This window comes from Ambystoma mexicanum, chromosome 4q (genome assembly GCF_040938575.1).
Source record: "Ambystoma mexicanum isolate Mex_15411 chromosome 4q, UKY_AmexF1_1, whole genome shotgun sequence".
Lineage (NCBI taxonomy): Eukaryota > Metazoa > Chordata > Amphibia > Caudata > Ambystomatidae > Ambystoma > Ambystoma mexicanum.
Genome location: NC_090928.1, coordinates 944133871 through 944156864, shown reverse-complemented (window position 1 = coordinate 944156864; position 22994 = coordinate 944133871). Strand labels below are relative to the sequence as shown.

The following is a 22994-nucleotide window of genomic DNA, read 5'->3' as shown; positions in this document are numbered from 1 at the left end:
TTATTACATCAACGCCATGTGGCAGTGAATAAAATGTGGTTATTAATATGACGGCTGACTAAACACCCAGTGCACCACTATATTTTGTGCAGACTACAGGGATAACCATATACAGACAACCAACTGTCAATATCTCAAACAGTCCAGTGGTGTAATCAGAACTCCTAATGACTTTTTTGCAACAGAATGAGTTATGTCCTCATAAACGTGAGCAACACTCTTATATAGAGGTATGTATTCTGCCAATCATGGGAATATTAGTGAAAATGACGGGATGCGGAAAAGGGGGCGGAGCCAGAAGTTCTACAGAGCCTTTCCCGTACCAATAGTACATACATTTTACTACAAAGTGCAAGCACAGCCACCGCAGCCAGCGTGGATGGCACGCCGCACAAACAACAGCCCACGTGTGCAAACACAAATGGGGCGAACAAAGCAAGTAACATGCCGTATGTACAACGCCCGCGTACACTGAACCCGCGTACTGATGGAATTAGTACAGGTAATCTTTCATAAGCACTCAGATTTTCTTAGCCAAGGATGCATTAATAACGCAATAGGTATACCCATGTCGCCATATATTAAACCACTCCAAATAACGGTGGGCTTACCTCAGAGTGTAATTATCACTCCCTCGTGTGGACAAATACCACCATAGCCCAGACAAAAATCGGCAACATTAACAAAGGACTATTGCTTTTTTATTCAGGATCGTGGTCATAGAAAAGGGACTACATTCCAAAATCATGGCAGTCATAGAAAAAAGTAATGGTCATAGAAAGAGGACTCATACTAAATCAGAGTCAGTGGGCCTCATTCCGAGTACGGCGATAACCAATGGCGCTATTAACGCCTTGGTTGACGCCGTACCCGGACCGGCAGCGCCTTGGTGGATGGCGGAATTACCGCCCCATTCCAAGGTTGGCGGGGCGGTAATTCCCCATTCACCAAGGCTCTTCCCCATTCCCAAATGAGCCCCCATAGGGCTCAATGGGAATGGGGAAGATGCAAATAACGGTGACCGTTCATTACGGTCACCGTTATTGGCTTGGAGGCCCCTTTGCGCCCTCTACTTTAACACCTGCTCAAAGCAGGCGTTAAGGGCGAGGGCGCAAAGGGAACTCGGAGTATGGTGGTAAGGGATCACCGCCACCGGTCTCGTTACCGGTGGCCGCTATCCCTTACCGCCATACTCGGAATGAGGCCCAGTGTTAATTTAAATTTGTAAGGCACCAACAAGGAAGTGCACACAGATGATGTAGGTCAAATACAATCAGTATTAGATCCTCTATGTTAACGGACTGCTTGAAAAAGGTATATATACTCTAGACTTATGCCGTCCATCTAAAACACGTCATATGCATGTGTTATAGATATGGGCCACCCACATGTTATATGTTAAATTCTTACTAGTCCTTTGAGTGCAAATGGCATCCGATACTTAAACCCACGGGTAGGCTCGTGAATACAGGCATAAACTATGTACAGATAGTCAAAGAAATTAAAAGAGCTTCTCTGTTATATATGCCTACTTATAGATATGGGTACCTAATTTTTTGTTATAAGGGCATTCCACTCAACTGATAGATTTAAACCATTATGCACCGTGTCAAGGGTATATATTCATCGTTGTTCAATACGATGCAATATTGTGCCCATGTCACCACCTCTGATGTTCGGTTTAACATGTTGAAGTACAAACCATCTAAGGTCTGTATCCTTATGTTTCAGTTTAGAAATGTGTTCTACAAGAGGTTTATCTACCACTTTATTTCTGATGCAGCTCATGTGTTCTGATATACGCTGTCTCACCTCGCGTGTGGTTTTGCCAATGTAAAGAAGTTGGCAGGGGCAAGATATCACGTAAATCACGTTTTTGGTAAGGCAGTTAGTGTGGTAATTAATTTTCCATATCCGGCCATTGTAGTGAAATTCTCGTTTAGTCTCGGCCAATGGACAGGCCACACATTTGCCGCACTTATAGTGTCCCAGAACCAGAGGAAGACCCCATTGCATAGCAATAGATTGTTCCTTAGGGGGATCCAGGTAAGTATGTACCAATCTTTGTCTCAGATTCTGGTTCTTCCTAAATGCCAACATGGGTTTTTGGGAGAGGGTCCCAGGTTGTTTTACTTGATCCCAGTGCCTATTGATAATCCTCTTTATATCGCTGCTAATTGGATTAAATGTGGTTACACATACTAGGCGCTTGGTCTGTTGTTTTTCACGGGTGGTTAAACATATCTCTCGATCAGTATGTTCTGCTCTCTTAAAGTGTTCTTTCACCAACCTCCTCGGGTATCCTCTCATTTTGAATCTGTTTTTTAGAGATTCCGCATGGATTCTAAAGTCATCCTTTCATCCTTTTCTGTGCAATTCCTTCTTATTCGTATAAATTGGCCATACGGAAGATTTTGGCGTAGGCTTGAAGAATGAAAACTGTTGAAATGGAGGAGAGAGTTCTTATGTGTTGTTTTTTTGAAAAGGGAGGTGGTGAGACAGTTACCTGTTTTTTTGATGATGAGATCGAGAAAACTCACTTGACAATGATTGTATTCCAAAGTGAATTTAATGTTCGTGTCGCATTGGTTCAGCCACTCGTGAAATTCAATAAGTGATGAAACTGACCCTTTCCATACAAGAAAGACATCGTCAATATACCAATGTCACGTGCCCAAACACAAGTTCAGTGTTGGTTGCATGCTAAGAGCATTCTCCATACCGAGAATAAACTCGTACATTCCTGAATTGCACTCAAAGGACTAGTAAGAATTTAACATCTAACATATGGGTGTCCCATATCTATAACACGTGCATATGACGTGTTTTAGATGGACGGCATACGTCTAGAGTATATATACCTTTTTCAAGCAGTCCGTTAACATAGAGGATCTAATACTGATTGTATTTGACCTACATCATCTGTGTGCACTTCATTGTTGGTGCCTTACAAATTTAAATTAACACTGACTCTGATTTAGTATGAGTCCTCTTTCTATGACCATTACTTTTTTCTATGACTGCCATGATTTTGGGATGTAGTCCCTTTTCTATGACCACGATCCTGAATAAAAAAAGCAATAGTCCTTTGTTAATGTTGCTGATTTTTGTCTGGGCTATGGTGATATTTGTCTACACCAAGGGAGTGATTATTACACTCTGAGGTAAGCTCGCCGTTATTTGGAGCGGTTTAATATATGGCGAGATGGGTATACCTATTGCGTTATTAATGAATCTTTGGCTAAGAATATCTGAGTGCTTATGAAAGATTACCTGTACTAATTCCATCAGTACACAGGTTCAGTGTACGCGGGCATTCTACATACGGCATGTTACTTGCTTTGTTCGCCCCGTTTGTGTTTGCACACGTGGGCTGTTGTTTGTGCGGCGTGCCATCCACGCTGGCTGTGGTGGCTGCGCTTGCACTTTGTAGTAAAATGTATAAACTATTGGTACGGGAAAGGCTCTGTAGAACTTCTGGCTCCACCCCCTTTCCGCATCCCATCATTTTCACTAATATTCCCATGATTGGCAGAATACATACCTCTATATTAGAGTGTTGCTCACGTTTATGAGGACATAGCTCATTCTGTTGCAAAAAAGTCATTAGGAGTTCTGATTACACCACTGGACTGTTTTGAGATATTGACAGTTGGTTGTCTGTATATGGTTATCCCTGTAGTCTGCACAAAATATAGTGGTGCACTGGGTGTTTAGTCAGCCGTCATATTAATAACCACATTTTATTCACTGCCACATGGCGGTGATGTAATAAATGAACCATTGTACAATCATTATAATTATGCACTATTTCCAGCAGTTCCGTGCATTTAACCAACGAAGACGGTTGCTGGGAAATAGGCTGGAAGATTTACTACTACCATACAGACCGTAGACATCTCACGGTGAGTGTATATGTGTTTTTTTGCATCCTTCCCCCAGTACTTTTATGAGTCAGCATTATGAGACATATATGACACATTACACAATAGAATGTTTTGGCTCTTACAGGTCTGTGGAGCCAAAATCTTAAAAATCTTGATTTCAAGAAATTCGAAGCATAAAATTCATCCGATGGGATGCTCAATACCGAAGAACTGTAAGTCAGATATCTTCTGTCCATACTATCACTCACTATGAAAGTAGTTTGTTTTTATTGATACAGAGAACTAAGGTGTTTCTCTGTTTGTTTCACAGGGTCTTGATTATATCACTGATACCGTGAAGGATTTATTCCATATACTTAGTCGCCAACCTGTGAATTGACACATAGGGGTGAGTAGGTAGTTGTGTTGAGATGTTATACACTTGAAAATAATAGTCATTTAAGCTAAAGAAATATGGGATGACAACGAACACTGACGGCACTTTATGTATATTGTTTTTTAGATTTGACATTTGGCACATATTTTTCCAAAACATAAGGGCAGACGCAATTGTCTGCGCCTTACGTCCTGAAGAAGGTCTTTAGAATGAAAGACAGCAAGTTCTGTTAAATGTGGACCGAACACGTGTCGACGACTATACAAGATATTCTGGTTGACTGTTTGACCAGAAAAATAAGACACCTGAAAAAACTGGGCAGAAAATACCTTGATTTATGTCTTCAGAATTATATGTATTAAGTGAACAATACATTATGTGGAAAGAGCCAAGTTTGTTTTTTTAGGGAGAATTTTGTATGAATGAGTGAGTTTGGAATGAGAGAAGTATATATGAAGTATATGATGATGAATTGTTATTCATGATTTTAAAACATTGCATATAACATTACACTATGCGTTTATTGATTAAAATTTGTGATACTATGTTTTTAAAAAAACCCGTGTCATCTCCATCCATTGGTCCATTTTTATTTTTGCAAACTTAATCCAGTCTCGGTCGTCCATTTTATTCTGAATCCTTGTTGGGTTTTCGATCAGATCTTGGTTGCAGCACTGGATGGTCTCTAGTTTAGCTTCTTGATCAGCTGACCAAAGATTTAGAACTGTTCAGCGTCTCCCCGTCAGCTCTTTTTTGATATCTACCAGTAGCTGGGGGCTGTTTTCCAGCATGAGTTTGCGGAATAACATTATGGAATTTTTTTCAACCACCATTTGTAAGGACAGCTGACTCAATTCCCGCCTTATAAGGGCTATGGGTGTTTAGGTTGGCAGGTTCAGCACTTTCCGCCAGAAGTTGCTTTCGAGTGTGGACCAGATCTTCTTTGGTAGCCTTGGCATTGCTTCTGTGCCATATGCGAGTCTGTAACTGGGGTTAGAGAGAAGCGGCCAAAACTCTTGTCAATGGCTTTGGCCTGAGATATTAGGCTCTTGGTTTATCTTGCAAGTAGTTTTGCATGGCACTTTCATGTTGGGAGTTGTCAATCATAATGCCCAGATACTTGAAGTCTATGACCTTCTCGATTCGTTCGCCTTCCAGCTGCCATACGAAGTTATCCGCTTTCCCTTTCCCTCTACCAAATGAAAGTATTTTGGTTTTCGATTTGTTTATTTCTAGGTGGTTTTCTGCGATGTACTCCGCGAAGTTGGTAATCTGTCTCTGTAGACCGATGGCGGTTTGGTCAAGAAGGATTATGTCGTCCGCGTATAGGTTCCTAGATATTTGGGCCTGACCAAGTTGCGGGGGAAGGCTCTCACCCTTTTCTCCGTTTCTTTGTAGTCTCCCATTTATGCCACAAACAGAGCTGGGGCCAAAGGGCAACCTTGTTTCACCCCACGGTTTGTGGTTATTTCTTCAGACAGGAGCCCTTGATGGTTTAGGCGGACTTGTATCCTGGTGTTATTGTGGAATGCTCTGATGGGTTGTAATATTTCAGCCAGACATTTCCATTTTTTTTAATTTCTCCCACAGTCTTTCTCTGTTTACCTAATCAAAAGCCTGATTTAGGTCAATGAAGGCCATGAAAATACGATTTCCTCCTGCCAGTGTTTTGCTCTTCAAGACGCTCAGAGTTAGTATATTGGTGTTAGTTCCTGCATCTTTCTTGAACCCAGACTGAAATGGGTTCTCGCAGGGAGCCTTTCTTGACCATGATTGAAATGTGCATAACAACAGTGACCCATAGACTTTTCCGATGTTTTCCAGAAGTGCAATAGGACGAAAGATTTTAGGATCATCTCTATTTCCCTTTTTGAAGATAGGGACTACTACAGTGGTGGTCCAGGAGTTTGGTAGTGTCCTGGTTTTTGTTAGTCTTTGGAAAACTTAAGTGATAAACAGAGACCATTCTACCGGATGCTGCTTTAGGTGTAGATTCGACAGCCCATCCGGTCCTGGAGCCCGTGAGTTTTAAAGTTTTTTCAGAATTTCCAGGATGTCCTGCTTGTCATAAAGATCCACCCAGGGCGGCGCGTCTTGTTCCTGCGTGCTTGACGAGATCCCAAATGGATCGTAGAAAAGGCTTTTGTAATGTGTCGACCAGGTGTCTTCGCCGATGCTATTTATTAGCGAATGTTTTTACCGCAAACAGCCCTCAGCATATCCTCTGAATCCTTTTGATATAGGGAGAGACAATAGGATTTTAGCCAGGTCTTGTAAAGCTCGAGTCCGTGCGATGGGGCTTTTTTGTTTGCCTCTGAGCTGTTCCTGGCTAATGCTCTTTTTAGTTTTCGTAGAGGCCGCCTTTTTGCGACCAGTATTTGTTCATAATTATGGTTCGGTTTCTTTGTAGCCCTGCCTGAGTTATATTTTGTTTTTTTGAAGACATTAAGCAGGCAGCCGCAGTCAGGATGAGGGTTTGGCACTCTCGATGTTTCTAACTGGGCGTAGTTGTTTGTCAAAGTGATGATGTTATTCGCACCCAGTGAGAGGCGATTTCCTTTTAGATTTCCGGCCAAGTTTGAATTGGGCATGACTTTTTCCGTCTGAAGAGATGGCCACGTTATGGTCAGTAGGTTCTGGTCACTTGCCGAAGTTTCAAGGATGTTGAAAGAGTCGATGATTTCAAGAATCAGGTTAGAGGCAAAGGTATAGTCGATTGTGGCTGATGAGTATGGCCTTCCAAGGATGGTATGCTGTTGGTTCGGGCGTAGGTGGTATCTAGGTCGGAGATGTCTCTAGAATTCATCAAGGAGATCCAAGCTTTCCCGCGCCGCTCTGCCAAGGTCCCCGAAAGGCGTTTTTTTTTTTTTTACAAACTGCGTTTAGGTCGCCGCAGATTAGGAGATGGGTTTCTTCGTGATCAATGTACGCTCGATCAATTTCTTCCACTATCATGTCCAGGTAGTCATTATCAGGGATGGCTTCTGGGTTCCAATAGGTGTTCATAATTGTGACAGAGACAGTCACTAGCTTGTCTTGTGCGGAATTCCAGTGGGTCCACTTCACTTGGACGGTTAGTAGAAATAGAGTAGATGTCAAGATTTTCATCATTTTCATCCCTCTCCCTGAACGTATCACGGTTAATAGACCTGAAGATGGGCGCCCTTTGGTTCCTTTTTTGGCTGGTGCAAGGGCTAAGTCAAAACCATCTAGGACGGGCTTTTCTGTGAGCCATGTCTCCTGAAGACACAGAATTTCGAAGGAGTCCAAATTCACGTCTCCCGGAACCATAAGATGGGAGAACCCTTGTGTGTTCCATGAACCAAGTCTGGAGATTCGATTGTTGTAGGTTCGTTGTGTTGGTGAATCAACTGGCTGGACGATCTTGGGTTGCTATTTCCTTTGAGGGGCCAATGATTTCACGAGCCAGTCCCATAGATTCTGTAGGGGGTTGGATTTTCCCTTTTCTGTCGACTGTATAGATGGTGTGTCGACACTCTTGCATAAATGTTCTCTTTATTGATGTCAAAGGACCAGATGGTCTTCATCCGGTTTCCTCGATAGCCTCTGGCTTTTTTTCTTTGTTTTGTTTTAAAGTATTTTCAAATCTTTTTTCCCGGTATAGTCGAAGTATGTTGCCTCTTTCCCCTTCGGACCTTCTCACCATGTGCGTTTCGGTTTGGTCTTCCACATAGCCAGATCGATAGCGCGTGTTTTGGCTGTTTTCGGATAGTAACCTGTTGCGGCTAGTTTTTTCTTTTTCTTGTTGAAGAGCTTGAGTACGTGTGGCCTTTCCTATACGATTCTTGAGGTTGTTGGTGTCTTAGTTCTTCAATTTCTCTCAGGTCGTAGCCCAGTTTCCAGAGGTTTCCCGTGGAGTCACGTAGCCTTTGTTTTACAGATCTGGAGGTTATATACAGGTAGGTGGTCGCCTGTCTGCTTTCGTGGCTAGGTTCTACTCATTTTAAATTGCTTGGTTCCACTGACCTGAGATTCGGTATTCTATAGAACAGGTCCATAACTGTTCTTCTGTTGAGAATGAAGTAGTCTCTACTGTCGCGCTTTTGGTCCAGTTTGAAGGCTGGATTTGGAACCGTCTTGATTTGAAGACTGTTTTGTTTTGGAGTACCTCTGCTTCGCTTTCCTGTGTCTTTAGATTCTGCTCTCAGCTTCGTTTTGCCACGTTCTTTTGGAGATTGCCTCCGCTGCCGCCCGCTTGGGGACCTTGGTTCTTCATAGGAACCACTTGTCGGTTTCTTGGTACTGTGATTTGGAGACCTCTGTGCTTTAGAGTAGTAGTGTTGTTGCAGTCTTTCTAAGGGGGTCGCCTGTTCTTTGCGCACTCGTAGATCAGATCGCCATTTTTCAGTTTTGGTCGTCTTTTTACAGCACTCCTTCAATGTCAAGAAAGGAGATTCGTCTTTTACGTCCCCGGTGCTTCCAGTTAACGGTGATTCTTGACTACGTGCTTTAGACTTGGCTGAGGGCGGTGTCTCATCGGGTATGACCACCAGAGAGTCATCGGAGTGTTGACTCAGGTTTGCTAAGGCTTCTTCCATCAGAAGATCTGTTGATTTTGATGTGGTCAGTGTGCTCATGGGCTCCTCCAAGTCGATACAAGCATCTGGGTTTCTCTCCTTTAGAGGTTTGGGCGCAGTATTGCTCGATTGACTACTTGCCCCTGATCTTGCAATCGACCCCAGCTTTCTAAGTTGCTTTGCAGCCGGTCTCTTTTCCGACGGTGGTAGGCAGAAGACCAGTTGTTTCCCTCTCCTTGTTGTTTCAAGTTCAGTGGGTTTCTGGTCTGTGAAGATTGGGAAATCTTTGTTTGTCTGCAGTTCTTTTGCCTTTGTTTTAGGTTTTTCGAGATTGGCTTCCCGTACTGGCTTGTCTCCGACCTATACACAGTTAGATGGTCGCTTCGTTTCTCGTTGACCAGTTTTATTGCCTCTGTCTTTGTCCTCACTTAATTGATGATGTTTTTTTCAGAACTTGTAGGTTTTTTTTTGTAGGTGGCTGAGAGGCAGATGATCACCCCTTCCAGAACCTGTTGAGGTATGGGGCGACACTTGATTGGATTTGTTCCAATTACTTGTCTGGCACCCTATCTCTTGGATGGTGCTTAAGATTTTTTGCCTCTGATCTTCAGCATCTTTTAATTTTTGCTGCTTGTTTTTCCATAGCAGCAGTGTAGCCCTCCAAGTATAGAAGTTTGGAGTGCATCATTGCTGAAATAGTGCTGTGGTCTTTTAAAGTGTCATTAATCGATTCATAGAGTTTTGTGAAGGGAGCAAGGGCCACTGTCACAGCTGACATGATTGTCAGAATATCCAGTTTCTTCTTTGGCAAGTCAGCCGGGGTGGACTCTGGCAGTTCGTTAAGTCTCCGTGCTCTCAAGGGTGTTTCTGGTAATTCACTGTGCCTTCTGGCTCTCAGAGGAGTTGGTGTCATGTGAGTCAGGGAGTCTTTTTTGTGATTTCTTGCACGTGGAGGTGTTTTGCTTGTGGGGACCAGATCTACTATTTCTTCCCGATCAATGAGTGGTCTATGGACATAGAGTTTGCTCCATGATCTCTGTCCAATATGGGGTCTGAGTGTTCCTGACTACTCTGCCTTTTTTCCTCCTCTGGGCTTGGGTCTAAGGCAACTCCAAGGAGGTTTTCTCCCCCAGATTCTGGTAGCGATGGACCGAAGTTTGCCAGTGCAGCTGGTTTGTTCAAAAATGGCTTTGGATGCGACGGGAGAGCCAAGGCACCGCTAGGCGTCTCTGTATCAAGAGATGCGGTGGCCCCTTCAGTATGCTGTATTTCTTGAACCGCTTCAAAGCCCCTTGTCGGGGGGACTTGATGATGTTGTGGAACTGATGGGTCTGGATTCTTGGGCATTTCTTTCGTCAGTTTGGAATCCATGGCGGTATACATCTGTCGTGGTTTGATCTTTTGCAGCAAGAGAGGCAATTTTGGGGTTGTTTCCGTCAAGTTGTGGGCCTCTGCATGTTGCTCTGAACTGACCACGGCTTCCAGCATTTCACTATCACTGATTTCGCAGATCTTATCATATTTTCTTTTGCATTGTTCACCAAAGAAGTCTTTTAGGGTGTGAACTAGGGAAGGTTTAATTCCCACCGTTTTGACGGTGTCCTTGGGTTTTAGTAGTTTCCTGGTTAGGCGTTTGGCTGCTGCTTTTTGCAGTTAGTAGAAGTAGGAGGTTCCTCGCCCTTTTTTGGCGATCCACCTGTGTGGGTGGTTAGTCCGTGTGACTGGGTAGCCCGTGGAGTTTTGGTCCTTTGGGATCTTTTGCTTCTCTTAGGGCGGGGTCCTTCCCCCTTAGTTAAGGATGATGTTTTCGTTGATGAGTGAATTGAATTGCTGCTCTGGGCGTCCGAATCTTCCCAGTCCTCATTTGGGTCCGGTGTCTTGGTCACAGATGGGCTCCGCTTTTCACCCACTTTAGATTGTACTGGCAGCGCTTTCCAATTTTTAGGTACGTGATGCATATCAATGCTCACCGTGAGCGGTTTGGAATGCTGAAAGCGCTCCTCTTGCGTGTGGGTCAGGACCTCAGCAAGCTGACTATTTCCAGTTGTAAGAGTGTTTGGCCTTTCATTTGGCCTGAAAGCGTCCTCCTCTGCGAAGAGATCACTTGGTGTTTCAGGCTCCACTCCCCCTTCCAGAGGCTTTTGCCTGGTTTCTTCTTCCGCATCTGCAAGGGCACTCTCCCCCACTGAGATTCGCAGCGCCGCTCCGGCCCCTACCCCCTCCGAGGCTCTGAGCCGCCTCTCCTCCGACAGACGGCACAGAGTCAGCGACCAGAGGGAGAGAGAGAGAGAGCACTGAGCGTCAGGGGTCGATGGAACAGATCCAGCTGCCAGGGCTGACGGTGAGTCTGGGGCCGCATGGGCAGCGTTCGGGGGGGAAGGCAGGCACTCTAGGTGACAGGGGCTTTCGCTGATGTCGGCAGAGGGCGGTGTGGTTTCGTTGGATGACGTTCCCCGGGCTTCCAGGAGGGATGCTGTGTCTGAGCTTAGTTCTTGTAAAGGCTGCAGAAACGCCGTCATGGTGACGAGCCAACCCGACGTGCCGGGGACCGCAGAACCAGCACCTGGGGGTCACCGAACAGCCTGGTCCGGGTCGATGAGGTCTTCAGAGTCCTCTGACCTGGTGTGTAGGCGGACAGACTTTTCCTTACCACTAGAGGGTTTCTTCTTTTCATAAACGCATAGGCGCAAAGTCCTTAGTCGCCGACCTCTTTCCTGTGCGGCGGGGCTGAGCAGAGAGCAGTCCACAGTATCCATAGCAGCCATGGACTGCCTAGACTGCTACTCTGCCGCTACGCCACGGCCGCTCCGCGGTGGAGTGGGGCTTTTAAAGGTAAACTCCATCTCCACACAGTAAAGGCTGTAGAAAGACTTAAGTCAGGAAAAGAGTAGCTGCAGTCACTGCCTAGACTGCTACTCTGCTGCTACTCTGAGGCCGCTCCGTGGTGGAGTGGAGCTTTTGAAGGTAAACTCTACCTCCACACAGTAAAGGCTGTAGAAAGACTGAAGTCAGGAAAAGAGTAGCTGCAGTCACTGCCTAGACTGCTACTCTGCCGCTACTCCGTATTGATTATAGCCTATAAGTTCAAGTAATCCTCTCCCACCTGACAATATCCATTTCCAAGTTGTGACTAAAGACCTTCTGATTTCGCTCCAGTATTTCCTTAAGGTCTTGGAACAGGAGCACACCCAGTTATTTCACCTCCTCCCTTGTGCATTTGACATGTCATGGAGCAGAATCTGCTTTGCATGGAACACCCAAAAAGGAGGATAGCTTCTGACTTTTGCGAGTTGATTTAATTGCCTTAAAGGGCCCCCGGCCTTAGGCAAAAGGTCATTCAGGTTGGCACAGCCACCACCTGGGCTGGGGAGGAAGCATAGCTCAGGGCCAATGCCTATGTCTTGGAAGCAAGACAACGCAGAGCAACACAGGTTCGAATCCGATCCCGCACTTAGAAACCACTTGTTAGTGTTAAGCAGGTTCCAAAAGAACAATTATAATTAATTAGAGAATAAGTCAACCAGTCATCATTGTACATTAGGGTTTTTCTTGAATTCCAGTCCACCACAGACGATTCCTGTTACTGCTTTACATACTTCCAGAGGCTTTGTTGCAATATTGAAAAGCAGTGAAAGAAGGTAGCCTTGTCTTATTCCAGAGTGATATTAAGTTTTTCAGAAATAACTCCTTTGGACCGAAGCCTAGCTGCTACACCTTCGAAATCACATCTAAACATTCCTATAAAGCAGCCACCTAACCTGAACCTCCATAATGTATCCTCAAGGAAATCCCAGGCATCACAACCAAATGCTTTTCTGCATCAAGCAAGATTTATACCGAGGGCAAGGTTTCTTTGGCCCTCAATCCCATTACATCAAGAAGGCAGCGACATGTCATAGCCATATCTTCATTTAATAAACTCCATTTGCTAGTGGTGAATCACTTAATACATATATCCCTATAGCTTGTTTGCAAATATGTTGCCAGTATTTTACCATGCAAACTCAAGAGGGGGATAGGACATTAGTTGTTTTTACATGTGAGAAGATTGGGCCTTGTTTCGATATGAGCATGATAAGACTTCATTCGTTGAACTGCAAAGTTCCTCCTGTTTATTAAGCAGTTAAACAGCTGGCAAAAGAGTGGGGCCAGCTTGCACTCAAATACCTGGCAAAACTATGCCAGGAGCCCAACCAGCCCTAGTGACTTATTTGTGCTGGATTGGCTTAGAGCAATATACCACCTCCATAGCAGCCCTTCCCCCTGGCCTGCCATGATCATGGAAGTCAATGTGTGGTGGAGCAAATGTAACCAAAAACGGATTAAATTCTGTACCGGTTGGGGTCATGTTTTCGAAGTATGAAGTCTTCTATAATTCTCCAAATTGACCACAGATTCCTTTTCTTTATGTCACCAATCTTCCTGCAGTACCTGCTCGCTAGGAGCTTACCACTCTTGTTGACTCACCACCAGTATTTTTGTTCATCATTAATGGTCGTTGCTCACCCACTGTGGGACGCGGGAACCTACTTACACAACCCCATTTGCTCCTGTATTATTATTATTTTTCATTTTTTTTTATTAATTTCTGACTTATGTCCCACTATGCTTCTAACTGTGATGACTTCTGTGCCTTTTTACATATAAAATTGCTCTACTTGTGGGCCTTGTATTTAGTGGGAGTGTTGTGTGGTCTGGTCCTGGTGCGGCTGTGCCTAGTGTGGCATACCTTTGGGTTGGTGCTGCCCCGGTTTAGATATGTGCCCGAGCGTGCCATAGTGAGCTTCCTCCTGTATAGGGGCATTATTCACTTTTCCTGACCTTTCACAGTTAAACATGAGGGCTGCAGAATGTCCTTGCGATTCAAAAGGCACACACTCGTACCACATAATCTGCTGTTTCTTGGTCTCTGTGCACCAAATGGAGGCAGATTGACAGAAACAGCTAGAGAAAGGCACCTTGCACCACTCCTAGTATGTGGCGTCACTATCTAGCATAGGAATGGGGACATGAGCATGAACACCTCTGGTGATAACCAGATACCTTGTTTCGTGCTTCTGGCATCTCAGTGTAGCTTGTGAAATGGTGCTTCAACGGATCCTGAACTAAGCCGAGTTCCAACCAAGTGCTCCCTGGAGCCTCTGTATGTGTTGTTCAATCAGCACACTTGGGCACCCTCTAGGTGGCGGGCATTGACACTATTCTGGCATGCTCAGACACACAGGGGTGGGCTGGGGAAGGTGATTTGCAGCTGGCCAGACCACACAGGGGTTGATTCCTTTCAGTAGTGTTATTCCTCCCGCAGCAGTGCAGAAACTGTATTTGCTGTGTAGTACAGCATCTTCCTTTGCATGCCAATTAGAAGCCCTGCTGAGACCAGGTTGTTAATGTCACCTAACTGCTGATGATGATCTGGATAAACTCTCTTCGCAGCCATATTGTCAACTTGGGTCTTAAATTCAACCCTAACTATATGCAACACTCGCCTGTCTCGGAAAGTGCCAGATGTTGCATATTTTCATTGGTTTGGTTTTTTATTTATATAGCGCGCAAAGGCCTGAGGCATCCAGGCGCTTGGCATAAGAATATGGTTACAGTAAGTGCAAGGAAACAAACACAAGCCTGGTGTACACAAGCCAGGGAAGTGCAGACATTGAATAAATACATTGGCGAGCTCACCTTATGTTTATGGGGAGCTGCAACAGGTACATAACGTCATGATAGGTACAAAGGAGTAAATACTTGGGCAAGCTCACCTCATGTTACGGGGAACTACATCAGGTACATACAGTCATAATAGGTACAAAGGAATTTATATTTGGGCAAGCTCACCTCATGTTACGGGGATCTACATCAGGTACATAAAGTCATAATATGTACAAAGGGATATATACTTGGGCAAGCGGGAGCTACATCAGTATCTATATAACCATGGGGGTGCAGAGGGTTCATTGAACACACAGGCGACCAAGGGGGTAGGTGGGGAGGCATACATACACACGGGCGACCAAGGGGGTGGGTGGGATGCATACATACACACGGGCAACCAAGAGAGTGGGTGGGCGGCAAACATACACACGGGCGACCAAGGTGGTGGGTGGAGAGGCATACATAGACACATGCGACCAATGCGGGTTGGTGGGGGGGTCATACATACACACGGGCGACCAAGGGGGTGGGTGGGATGCATACATACACACGGGCAACCAAGAGAGTGGGTGGGCGGCAAACATACACACGGGCGACCAAGGTGGTGGGTGGAGAGGCATACATAGACACATGCGACCAATGCGGGTTGGTGGGGGGGTCATACATACACACGGGCCACCAAAGGTGTGGGTAGAGGGGACATACATACACACGGGAAACCAATGGGGTAGGTGGGGTGGCATACATACACACGGGCGACCAAGAGGGTGGGTAGGGGGGCGTACATACACAGGCAACCAAGGGGGTGGGTGGGCATACATACACACGGGCATACATACACACTTTGGGCTGTCAGCACGCTAAAAGAAATGTCATTGAAACTGGACCTTTGGGATAACCCCGGTCTCTTTTGGCCTCCATTATAAAACTGTGCTGAAAAGTTTGTTTGAGAAATTGTTTTTGAAAGAGCTCTGTGATTTCTGTGTAAATAAGAGCTTATCATTCAAGTATCTGATGATTAAATATAGTATTGGATTTATAATTTATTTGGATTGTCCATGCCTCAAGTATACAAAACATTTGATGATAAAAATGAGGCTAAGCATGTTTCCATTGTTTAGCCTCGCCGCCCGGTGGAATCAGTCTATCTTTGGTAAATGCAGACATTGTCAAATCTGGGAGGAAGACATTGGGCCTCATTCCGAGTACGGCGCTAACCAATGGCGCTATTAACGCCTTGGTTGACGCCGTACCCGGACCGGCAGCGCCTTGGTGGTTGGCGGAATTACCGCCCCATTCCAAGGTTGGCGGGGCGGTAATTCCCCAATCCCCATTTACCCTTCCCCATTCCCATTCTCGCCCCATAGGGCATAATGGGAGTGGGGAAGGCGTCAATTACGCCACCGTAAATTACGGTGGCGTAATTAACATCAAGGTCCCTTAGCGCCATGGTATTTAACGCCTGCTAAAAGCAGGTGTTAAAAGCACCATGGCGCTAAGGGAACTCGGAGTATGGCGGTAAGGGATTACCGCCACCGCTCTCGTTAGCGGTGGCCGCTATCCCTTAACGCCATACTCGGAATGAGGCCCATTACCCATTTTCTATTCACCTGTTGGCTGTACGGACGACCTAGGAGGAGGAGAGGGGTATCTGAGTCCATTAATTAATCGTTATAACATACGAACCATCCAAAATGCACTACGGCTTCGCAAAACAACTACTGATGTGATTGGCCTTAGTTTGGATTAGCCAAGCTTTTTCAAGAAAATTCAGTAATTCGCTAACATTTTACGTGAAATAGCATAACCTTGATGTCTTTTTAATTTGCAATAGATTATGTTACCTGAGGAATGCTTTATTATTTTAGCCTACCGTTTAATCATAGATACTGGTTCTTATGAATTGAGATATGATACTGTGAGTTATAATTTATGTGATAAAATGTTATTGATTTTTAGCATTGTAATTTTCTACTAAATTTTGTAGTGTTTAAACATGTGTGGTAGACTTTTGTCAAAATAAAGTTTATTAAAAAATAAGGCAATTGTTCAGCTAATGCTTTCTCTTTCGCCTTTGCAAAATAATTTCTCTTTTCAATGACATCAGGTCCGCAAATATCATGGATGTATGGCCAGCCAGGTTTAGATTTTATGAAATCCTTAATATAACTTCCTAATCAGGAATCTTAGAAATGTCACCACAGAACGCTGTTTCTCTGCTTTCTTTGTGGCGTAGGGCATAGGCTCCTGTGGGCCCTCTCAATGTCAAGTGTTCCACCAGGTTCCAAATTAAGCATCTTGGTCAGTGCCCTCTGAATAAACTCCATAATCTCTGCTCTAAGCATTCTCTGGGATTCCTGTAGCACAAACATTATTTCATTGTGACAACATTTCCTTCTTTGACAGTTTCTGGGTCAGTTTCTCATTTCGCTCGCACAGTTCCTTTATCTGTCATGTCATTGCATCTAATTTGTCATAAGTAGAGGATACTCTCCCCTCCAGAGTGTCAACCATGCCAATTAGAGCATTTTGCTTTTCATCACAGCTGATGATTTTAAGCTTAATGTCTGCAGTGTCCTCAGTCATTCTAGTCAGCATATCCAGTACTCTGTTCTCCCTGGACAGGGGTCCTTCCTGTTCACTGCCCCCCTTTTGTCTCTTCAACGGCTGTGAGGATTTGGATTCATTATCCATAATGATTTATTTTTCTAACAATGGCCCTCATTACGAGGTTGGAGGTAACCATGCCGCAATTAGTGGCATGGTTGCCTCCTTACCGCATACCGGGCCCGGGTTCCTCAAATGAGGACTTACCGGGCCATCCCAACCTTGGAGGACCCGGTAATTCCTCGTCCGAGAAACACAGATCCGGTCCATCCCCATTCGAGCCCCCATAGGGCTCAATGGGAATGGGGAAGGAGCTAACAAGGGGCCCTTTAATAACGGCCCGTTGTTAGCTCCCTGGTCTCCTTGCGGGTCCCGGTAAGGACGCCTGGTTTTACCAGGCGCCCTTTGTGGGTCCCGCGAGGAGACCTCGTAATAGGGCGGAATGGGTTTACCGGCACCGCATTCCGCCAACCTCGTAATGAGGCCCAATATCTTTCTTAGATTTCTTCAGTGTCCCTGAATCTTGACCAGAAAAACACCTAGTCTCGCTGACCAACTCCATTCATAACCTCCCCCACAAATTGTCTCCTCCACGATCACTTTCTGCACTGAGCCACTCGCACATCACCAGACCGACGAAGACGCAATCCCTCTACTCTTATCAAATACATCATTGCCAAATAAAGGTGAGACTGAAGTGGAGTGATTGAAAGATGTTCTTTCAAAGGTATTTCTACTAGGCACCCTAGAGGCAGCCTTTGATTCGTCATAGGAGAGGTGCCACCAAGTGCAGGCACTCAGCACCCAACCTGCCATTCCAGTTGCTAGCAGTTCTAGAATACATGTATCATAGATATTTGACAGATGTTGTAATGTGGGATATTCTTTCACCCAAGCCTTTTACACAGACTCTTGCCACTAATGGCCTTCTCTAGTGATCCAAGTGTGGTGGAGCATCAGGGTGCTTTCTGATGAGTGGAGAGACAATCCTGGCAGGGGGTTCAAAGGCCAGCAGCCCTCACCGCCACCTTTGAAAACAGTGCTCCGATACCTGAGGGTTCGTCGCGCTATATAAATGCTAAATTATTGTTCTTATTTGAGTCTGGGTTTGTTAGGGCTTGGTCCTGAAAGGAACTTGAATTCCTAAGGCCTTCCCCATCACCTTCCAGTTCGTTTTTGCGGAGGTGATGTTTGCGCATCTGTGTGATTCTTGCCTGCTGCTGTCCGATGTTGGTCTATGGTAGCCATGGTGATCCTCTTTGGTGATCACGGAGTTCTGGAATAGTGGTGGGAAGCTATGTGTGTATGATGTGCAGGAGAAGGGGGCACTCCTTGCAGGGTATCGGAAAGAAGATGTCTTCTCTATCCAGCAGGAAGCGTGAATACAGCAAAGCAGGAGCAAGAACCTATTCGACATTTTAAACATTCCCACGGGACATATTTCCTAGATGAGCATATTTGACTGAATAAATTAGGACATGGCTCCATAATTAATTGTTAGTATTTACGTATTTTATTTTGAGTATGTATTGAGCATGAACACAGCTTCTGGAAACAGCAGAGCATAAGAGATGGGTAGAGCTTATAGGCATACATTAAATGGCCACAGTGGGAACAGTTCTAACATAGCATGTATAATCTGCCCACCATTTAGAGCAGCAAGAAATAGCTAACATTTACAGTCAATGGGAACAATGTAACAGCGCTGAACAGGGATCCTGGGGAGGGACAGCGGCGGTCGTCAGGAGGCATATTGGTCTCTGCGCGTTTGTGTATGGTGTGTCTTAAGGAGTGTGAAGAAGGTGTCCTTGAAGTGGGCATTAATTTCTTTTCTGAATTGCACGAGGGTGGGTTTGAGTCCATGGTTGACCTGTATGATGTTTCACAGGATGGGGCGTCGACCAAAAATGCTTTTTCTGTGGGTTTTTTGTTGTTGTTGCGTTTCTGCTGCTCTAGCCTGGCCAGGACCCTGACTGTTGGCAATGCAAAGGCCGCAAGAGATGGCGACTAGGTCCCATCTCTCAAGCAGGAGTGAGCGTGCATGGGACAGCTTTATATGTGTACAATGTATCATTTAACTTTTTATTTTAACAATCATGGCCACGTACAAGCGACTGTCCAGTTAGTTACTGAGCACATTTAAGAGCTCCCAGTTTGGCAGCTATGGAAACTGAAGCGCAGGATGATGATGATGATGATGCAACCAGTCCATGATTGCCCCTGGCAGCCAAGAGTGGAAGCTGGCAGTGGGAGCATATTCATCAGGATCCAAAGCTTGGAACCTAGCCACTGAGCAACCACTCCTGCCTAACATGCCAGTGCCATGCTTCAGACCGTGGCCCATCAGCTCCATGATGATCACACTGGATTGGCCTTGAAGGAGCATCTTGAGTGACCCACTTTCACCCTGCAAGTCACCTTGTGTTCCTCCGTGGAGTCGCCGCCCTTCCCCTTACGGATTAAGCAGCAGCTCACCAGCTTAGCTCCTGGCAAACGGATCTCGTTAGTAATTAGGCTTTTGAGTTGCTATTTATATCTGGGTAAGACCTTTTGTGCTAACGCAGTGCAACGCTTAAAACGCAGAGCAAGCTCTTGACTGTGGCAAGAGACTCCCCCCCTGCATCCCTTCCAGCGCCCAGTCATAGCACACGGTTTTTAATGACATTTTTAGATAATAGTTTGACCTTGTGAAGCCAAACTCTACGCAAAGCCAAGCAACCACTCTACTCTTTATCCATTAGGTATTTGTAGCACGTAGCAGTGGGACGGACAATGAGTAATTGAAGGATGTACTTGCATGTTATAGTACACAGGGAATATCGTAGTCCATCCACCTCCGAAAGCGCATTTATTTTCATGGCAATCCCTGCTCCAGAGTTTTGGTATCACCCACTGGACCACGGTTAAAGGATTTGCGATAAATGTTATAAACAGCCTGGGTCGATGCAAATGTCCAAAAATAATACAATGGTTATTATATTCTGAGTTGTACTCTGTTATCCTTTTATACATGATCACGTGCCTTACCTTCACAAGACTATATAGCACATTGCGGGCCCTGGAACCTGCCTTCTAAGTTTAATCAGGTTAGGCAGGGAGCTCTAATTCTCTCACAAGAGGCTTATCGACTTGGACCAGACAGGATTCGTTTTACCATGCTAGCTTGCGCTCACCGAATGGGGCCATGGACTGTTCCCTGCACGCATATGTTCACTAATGGTATTCACTTCCAGTATTAACCTCCCAGTCATTTCAAAGTGCACAATAGAACCATTGAAATTATTTAAATACTTTGAAGTGAAGAATATATATATACGCACTAATCTATCTACCCACATGGGTGTGGGTGGGTGCATGTGCGCATCTTGTGTGTACATCTAGAGAGATAGATATAACCATTGCTATTCCTTCCCCAGCCACCCCAAAGAATCCTGAATTACATGTATATTTTGGGGGAACGTTCTGTGCATATTCATTGAGCAGTCCTAAATTATAGGCATCTGAAAAAGTATGCATAGTATATAATATACACGTATATATTGTTTACATCGTGTTATTCCTATAATTAAGAGCACATAAACTAGATCTGTACTATTTGTGTAACACTGGAGACCGCTTCAGTGGTCAGATGCGTCAACTCAATTATTTAGCGGACAGCGCAGATTGGAATATTGGAATAAAAATAGTTGGACTACTTACTCCTTCACGTCCTTGGAACTAAAGTCCAGGTAGCGGTTGCTGACCCACTGGATTTCAAACCAGTCCTTGAAGCCATTGTTTCCGCAGCATTTGAACTCAATCTGGAGCAGATCGATGGTCTTCTTCATGAAGCATCTGCCGGGGGTGTCCGTGTCTTTGTAGTAGCGCATGCCGTTCTTCAAACCGTGAGCCAGCGTGATCTCCAGAGATCCCCTCATCACAAAGCACAGGACGGCGGTGAAGAAAATAAAGGCGTTGAAAAGGACGCAAACCACCAGGTAGGGCTTTAGCATGGGCTTCCACTTTGCAAATTTTGTGGGATCCAGCGAGTCGTAGCAAATCTTGCCGGCAAAAGCATTGAGGCCACAGGCCAAAGCCCCCATCAGAATCAAGGAATTGGGCACCGCGTGGCTCTCGTTGTCATCCATCACTTCACTCCGCTTCCTCAGCTCAATTTTCAAAAAGATTCCCAAAGCAAATAAGACAATGCCAGCTAGAACCGAAAACCAATTCATAAGCCACAGTCCTTGGGCCAGTTTGACCCGCTTCTTCTGGGTGAATTTTACCTTCATGACCGCCATCTTTTAAAAGTTGATACTGAAAAACGGGATAATGCAAAGAAAATATTTTAAAAGGCAATGGAGACTTTTAACATCAACCTTTTCAGTCCTGTCAAAAAGACTCTAAATGGTTTGTTTTTTCCATATCGATTTCCGCGATCCCAAAAGATTTAAATGGCAAAATAACCTGGCAGCCTAAACAACAGCTGGATATGAATATAAATAATGGGCAGATAGCACCTACAACTATTTCAGGTGGCCCTTTCCCACCGAAGGAGAGGCAGCCTCGGAGTTCCAGCTGATTAAAAGTGGATCTGTAAGACGTCACGGTAATACCTTTAATCTGCTGCATCCCATTTGTAGAAATCTCTGTCAACAGACGAGGAGGGGAAGTAATCCCCATTTTACTGCTCGGGGGATTTGTGCTTTGACACGTCAGGCGCTCTGTACTCAGAGACCGAGCCCCAGGATGGAAGGGGACGCCTTATTCTCAGGGAAAAACCAAGTATCCACCGGGGTGTATCCCTCAAGCTCCTAGTTCAAAAAAAGTTATTTGATGCTTGAACTTCTCTCCCCCAACGCCCCATAACTGACAGATGTCAAACGAGGATCGTTCGTGCGTGAAACAAAACTAAATTAGCATTAACCATAATGTCAATATGTAAAGCAGCATTTTTATCTCCCTGCATATTTTATTATCATGGTAGTGTACTATAATGTTACCCTGCACTGCTCCTGCCGGCAGACGCACACCTAGGTTTTGTAACCAACACCGATTTTGTTTGGAAAGTGTATGTATCTTTAGTGCGTCATTATGAGTATGGTGGTGATGGTAAAAATGTGTGTCATTTTAAATACCGCCTATTTTTAACATATGATATGATATGGCATATCTCCTTGTTATGAGTTGGTGTTGCATGGGACATTTACAGCATGGAGTACAAACCACTGCATGCGGTTAATATAAGTGATTGGACCGTTTCACCACTTCCTATTTACCTCATGTGGTAAATTACCCATGAGGTCCTAACTCATAATTAGGTGGCATTTTAAAAATCGTAGGACGTTAAAATGGTTGCATGTGATTTTACTGAATTAAGAAATAACGAAAACTCTTTTAACTAAAAATATTTACAGAATGCAATACTGATTTCTTTTTAATTTGGGGGTGCCTCTTATATCCCCCGCTTCCCTTCGTTTATAACCCCACCCGTTTTAACCCCTTACCCAACCCCCCATATATATAATTTTTTTTTTAATTCGGTCATTTCGCCGGTGAAAATGTTCGTTATTTTTAATTCGGTAAAATCACAGCATACCCTTTAAAATACCACGTTTTACCCTTGCCACCAAACTCATGATGAGACTAAACGTGTTGACTCTAGTTGCCTATTTCCAGCTCTTTAGTCTATGGACGGGGAACAGTTTCTGCAACTCTGAGCTGTTAAACAAAAAGACGACCAGGAAAAAGGGAAAGGGAGAAGGGAAGAAATCTGAAGGGAGACGGAAGCGGGCATTTAGGGAAGTTTGAGGTGTGGCGAGTGAGGCAGAGATTCGTGGGGAGGCATGGAGAGAGTGAGAGACTTTACAGAGATGGGGATGAGAACAAGGATAAACAGGTCAAATCAGGAGAGACAGGTGACACACCTGCCTAGTGTTGTCAAAAGTCTGACGGGAT

The 22994-nt window shown here is 44.8% G+C and overlaps 1 protein-coding gene across 1 annotated transcript in view; it reads right to left on the bottom strand.

Annotated features, from left to right (window-relative positions):
• PRPH2 (peripherin 2) overlaps nucleotides 1-21627 on the bottom strand; it is a 229908-nt gene extending 208281 nt beyond the window's left edge. The window contains exon 1 of the mRNA XM_069608496.1: nucleotides 20757-21627. Within this exon, the coding sequence (XP_069464597.1) occupies nucleotides 20757-21337 (581 nt within the window). The 5' untranslated portion in view covers nucleotides 21338-21627. The remainder of the gene's footprint in view (nucleotides 1-20756) is intronic.
• Between the last annotated feature and the right edge of the window lie 1367 nt (nucleotides 21628-22994).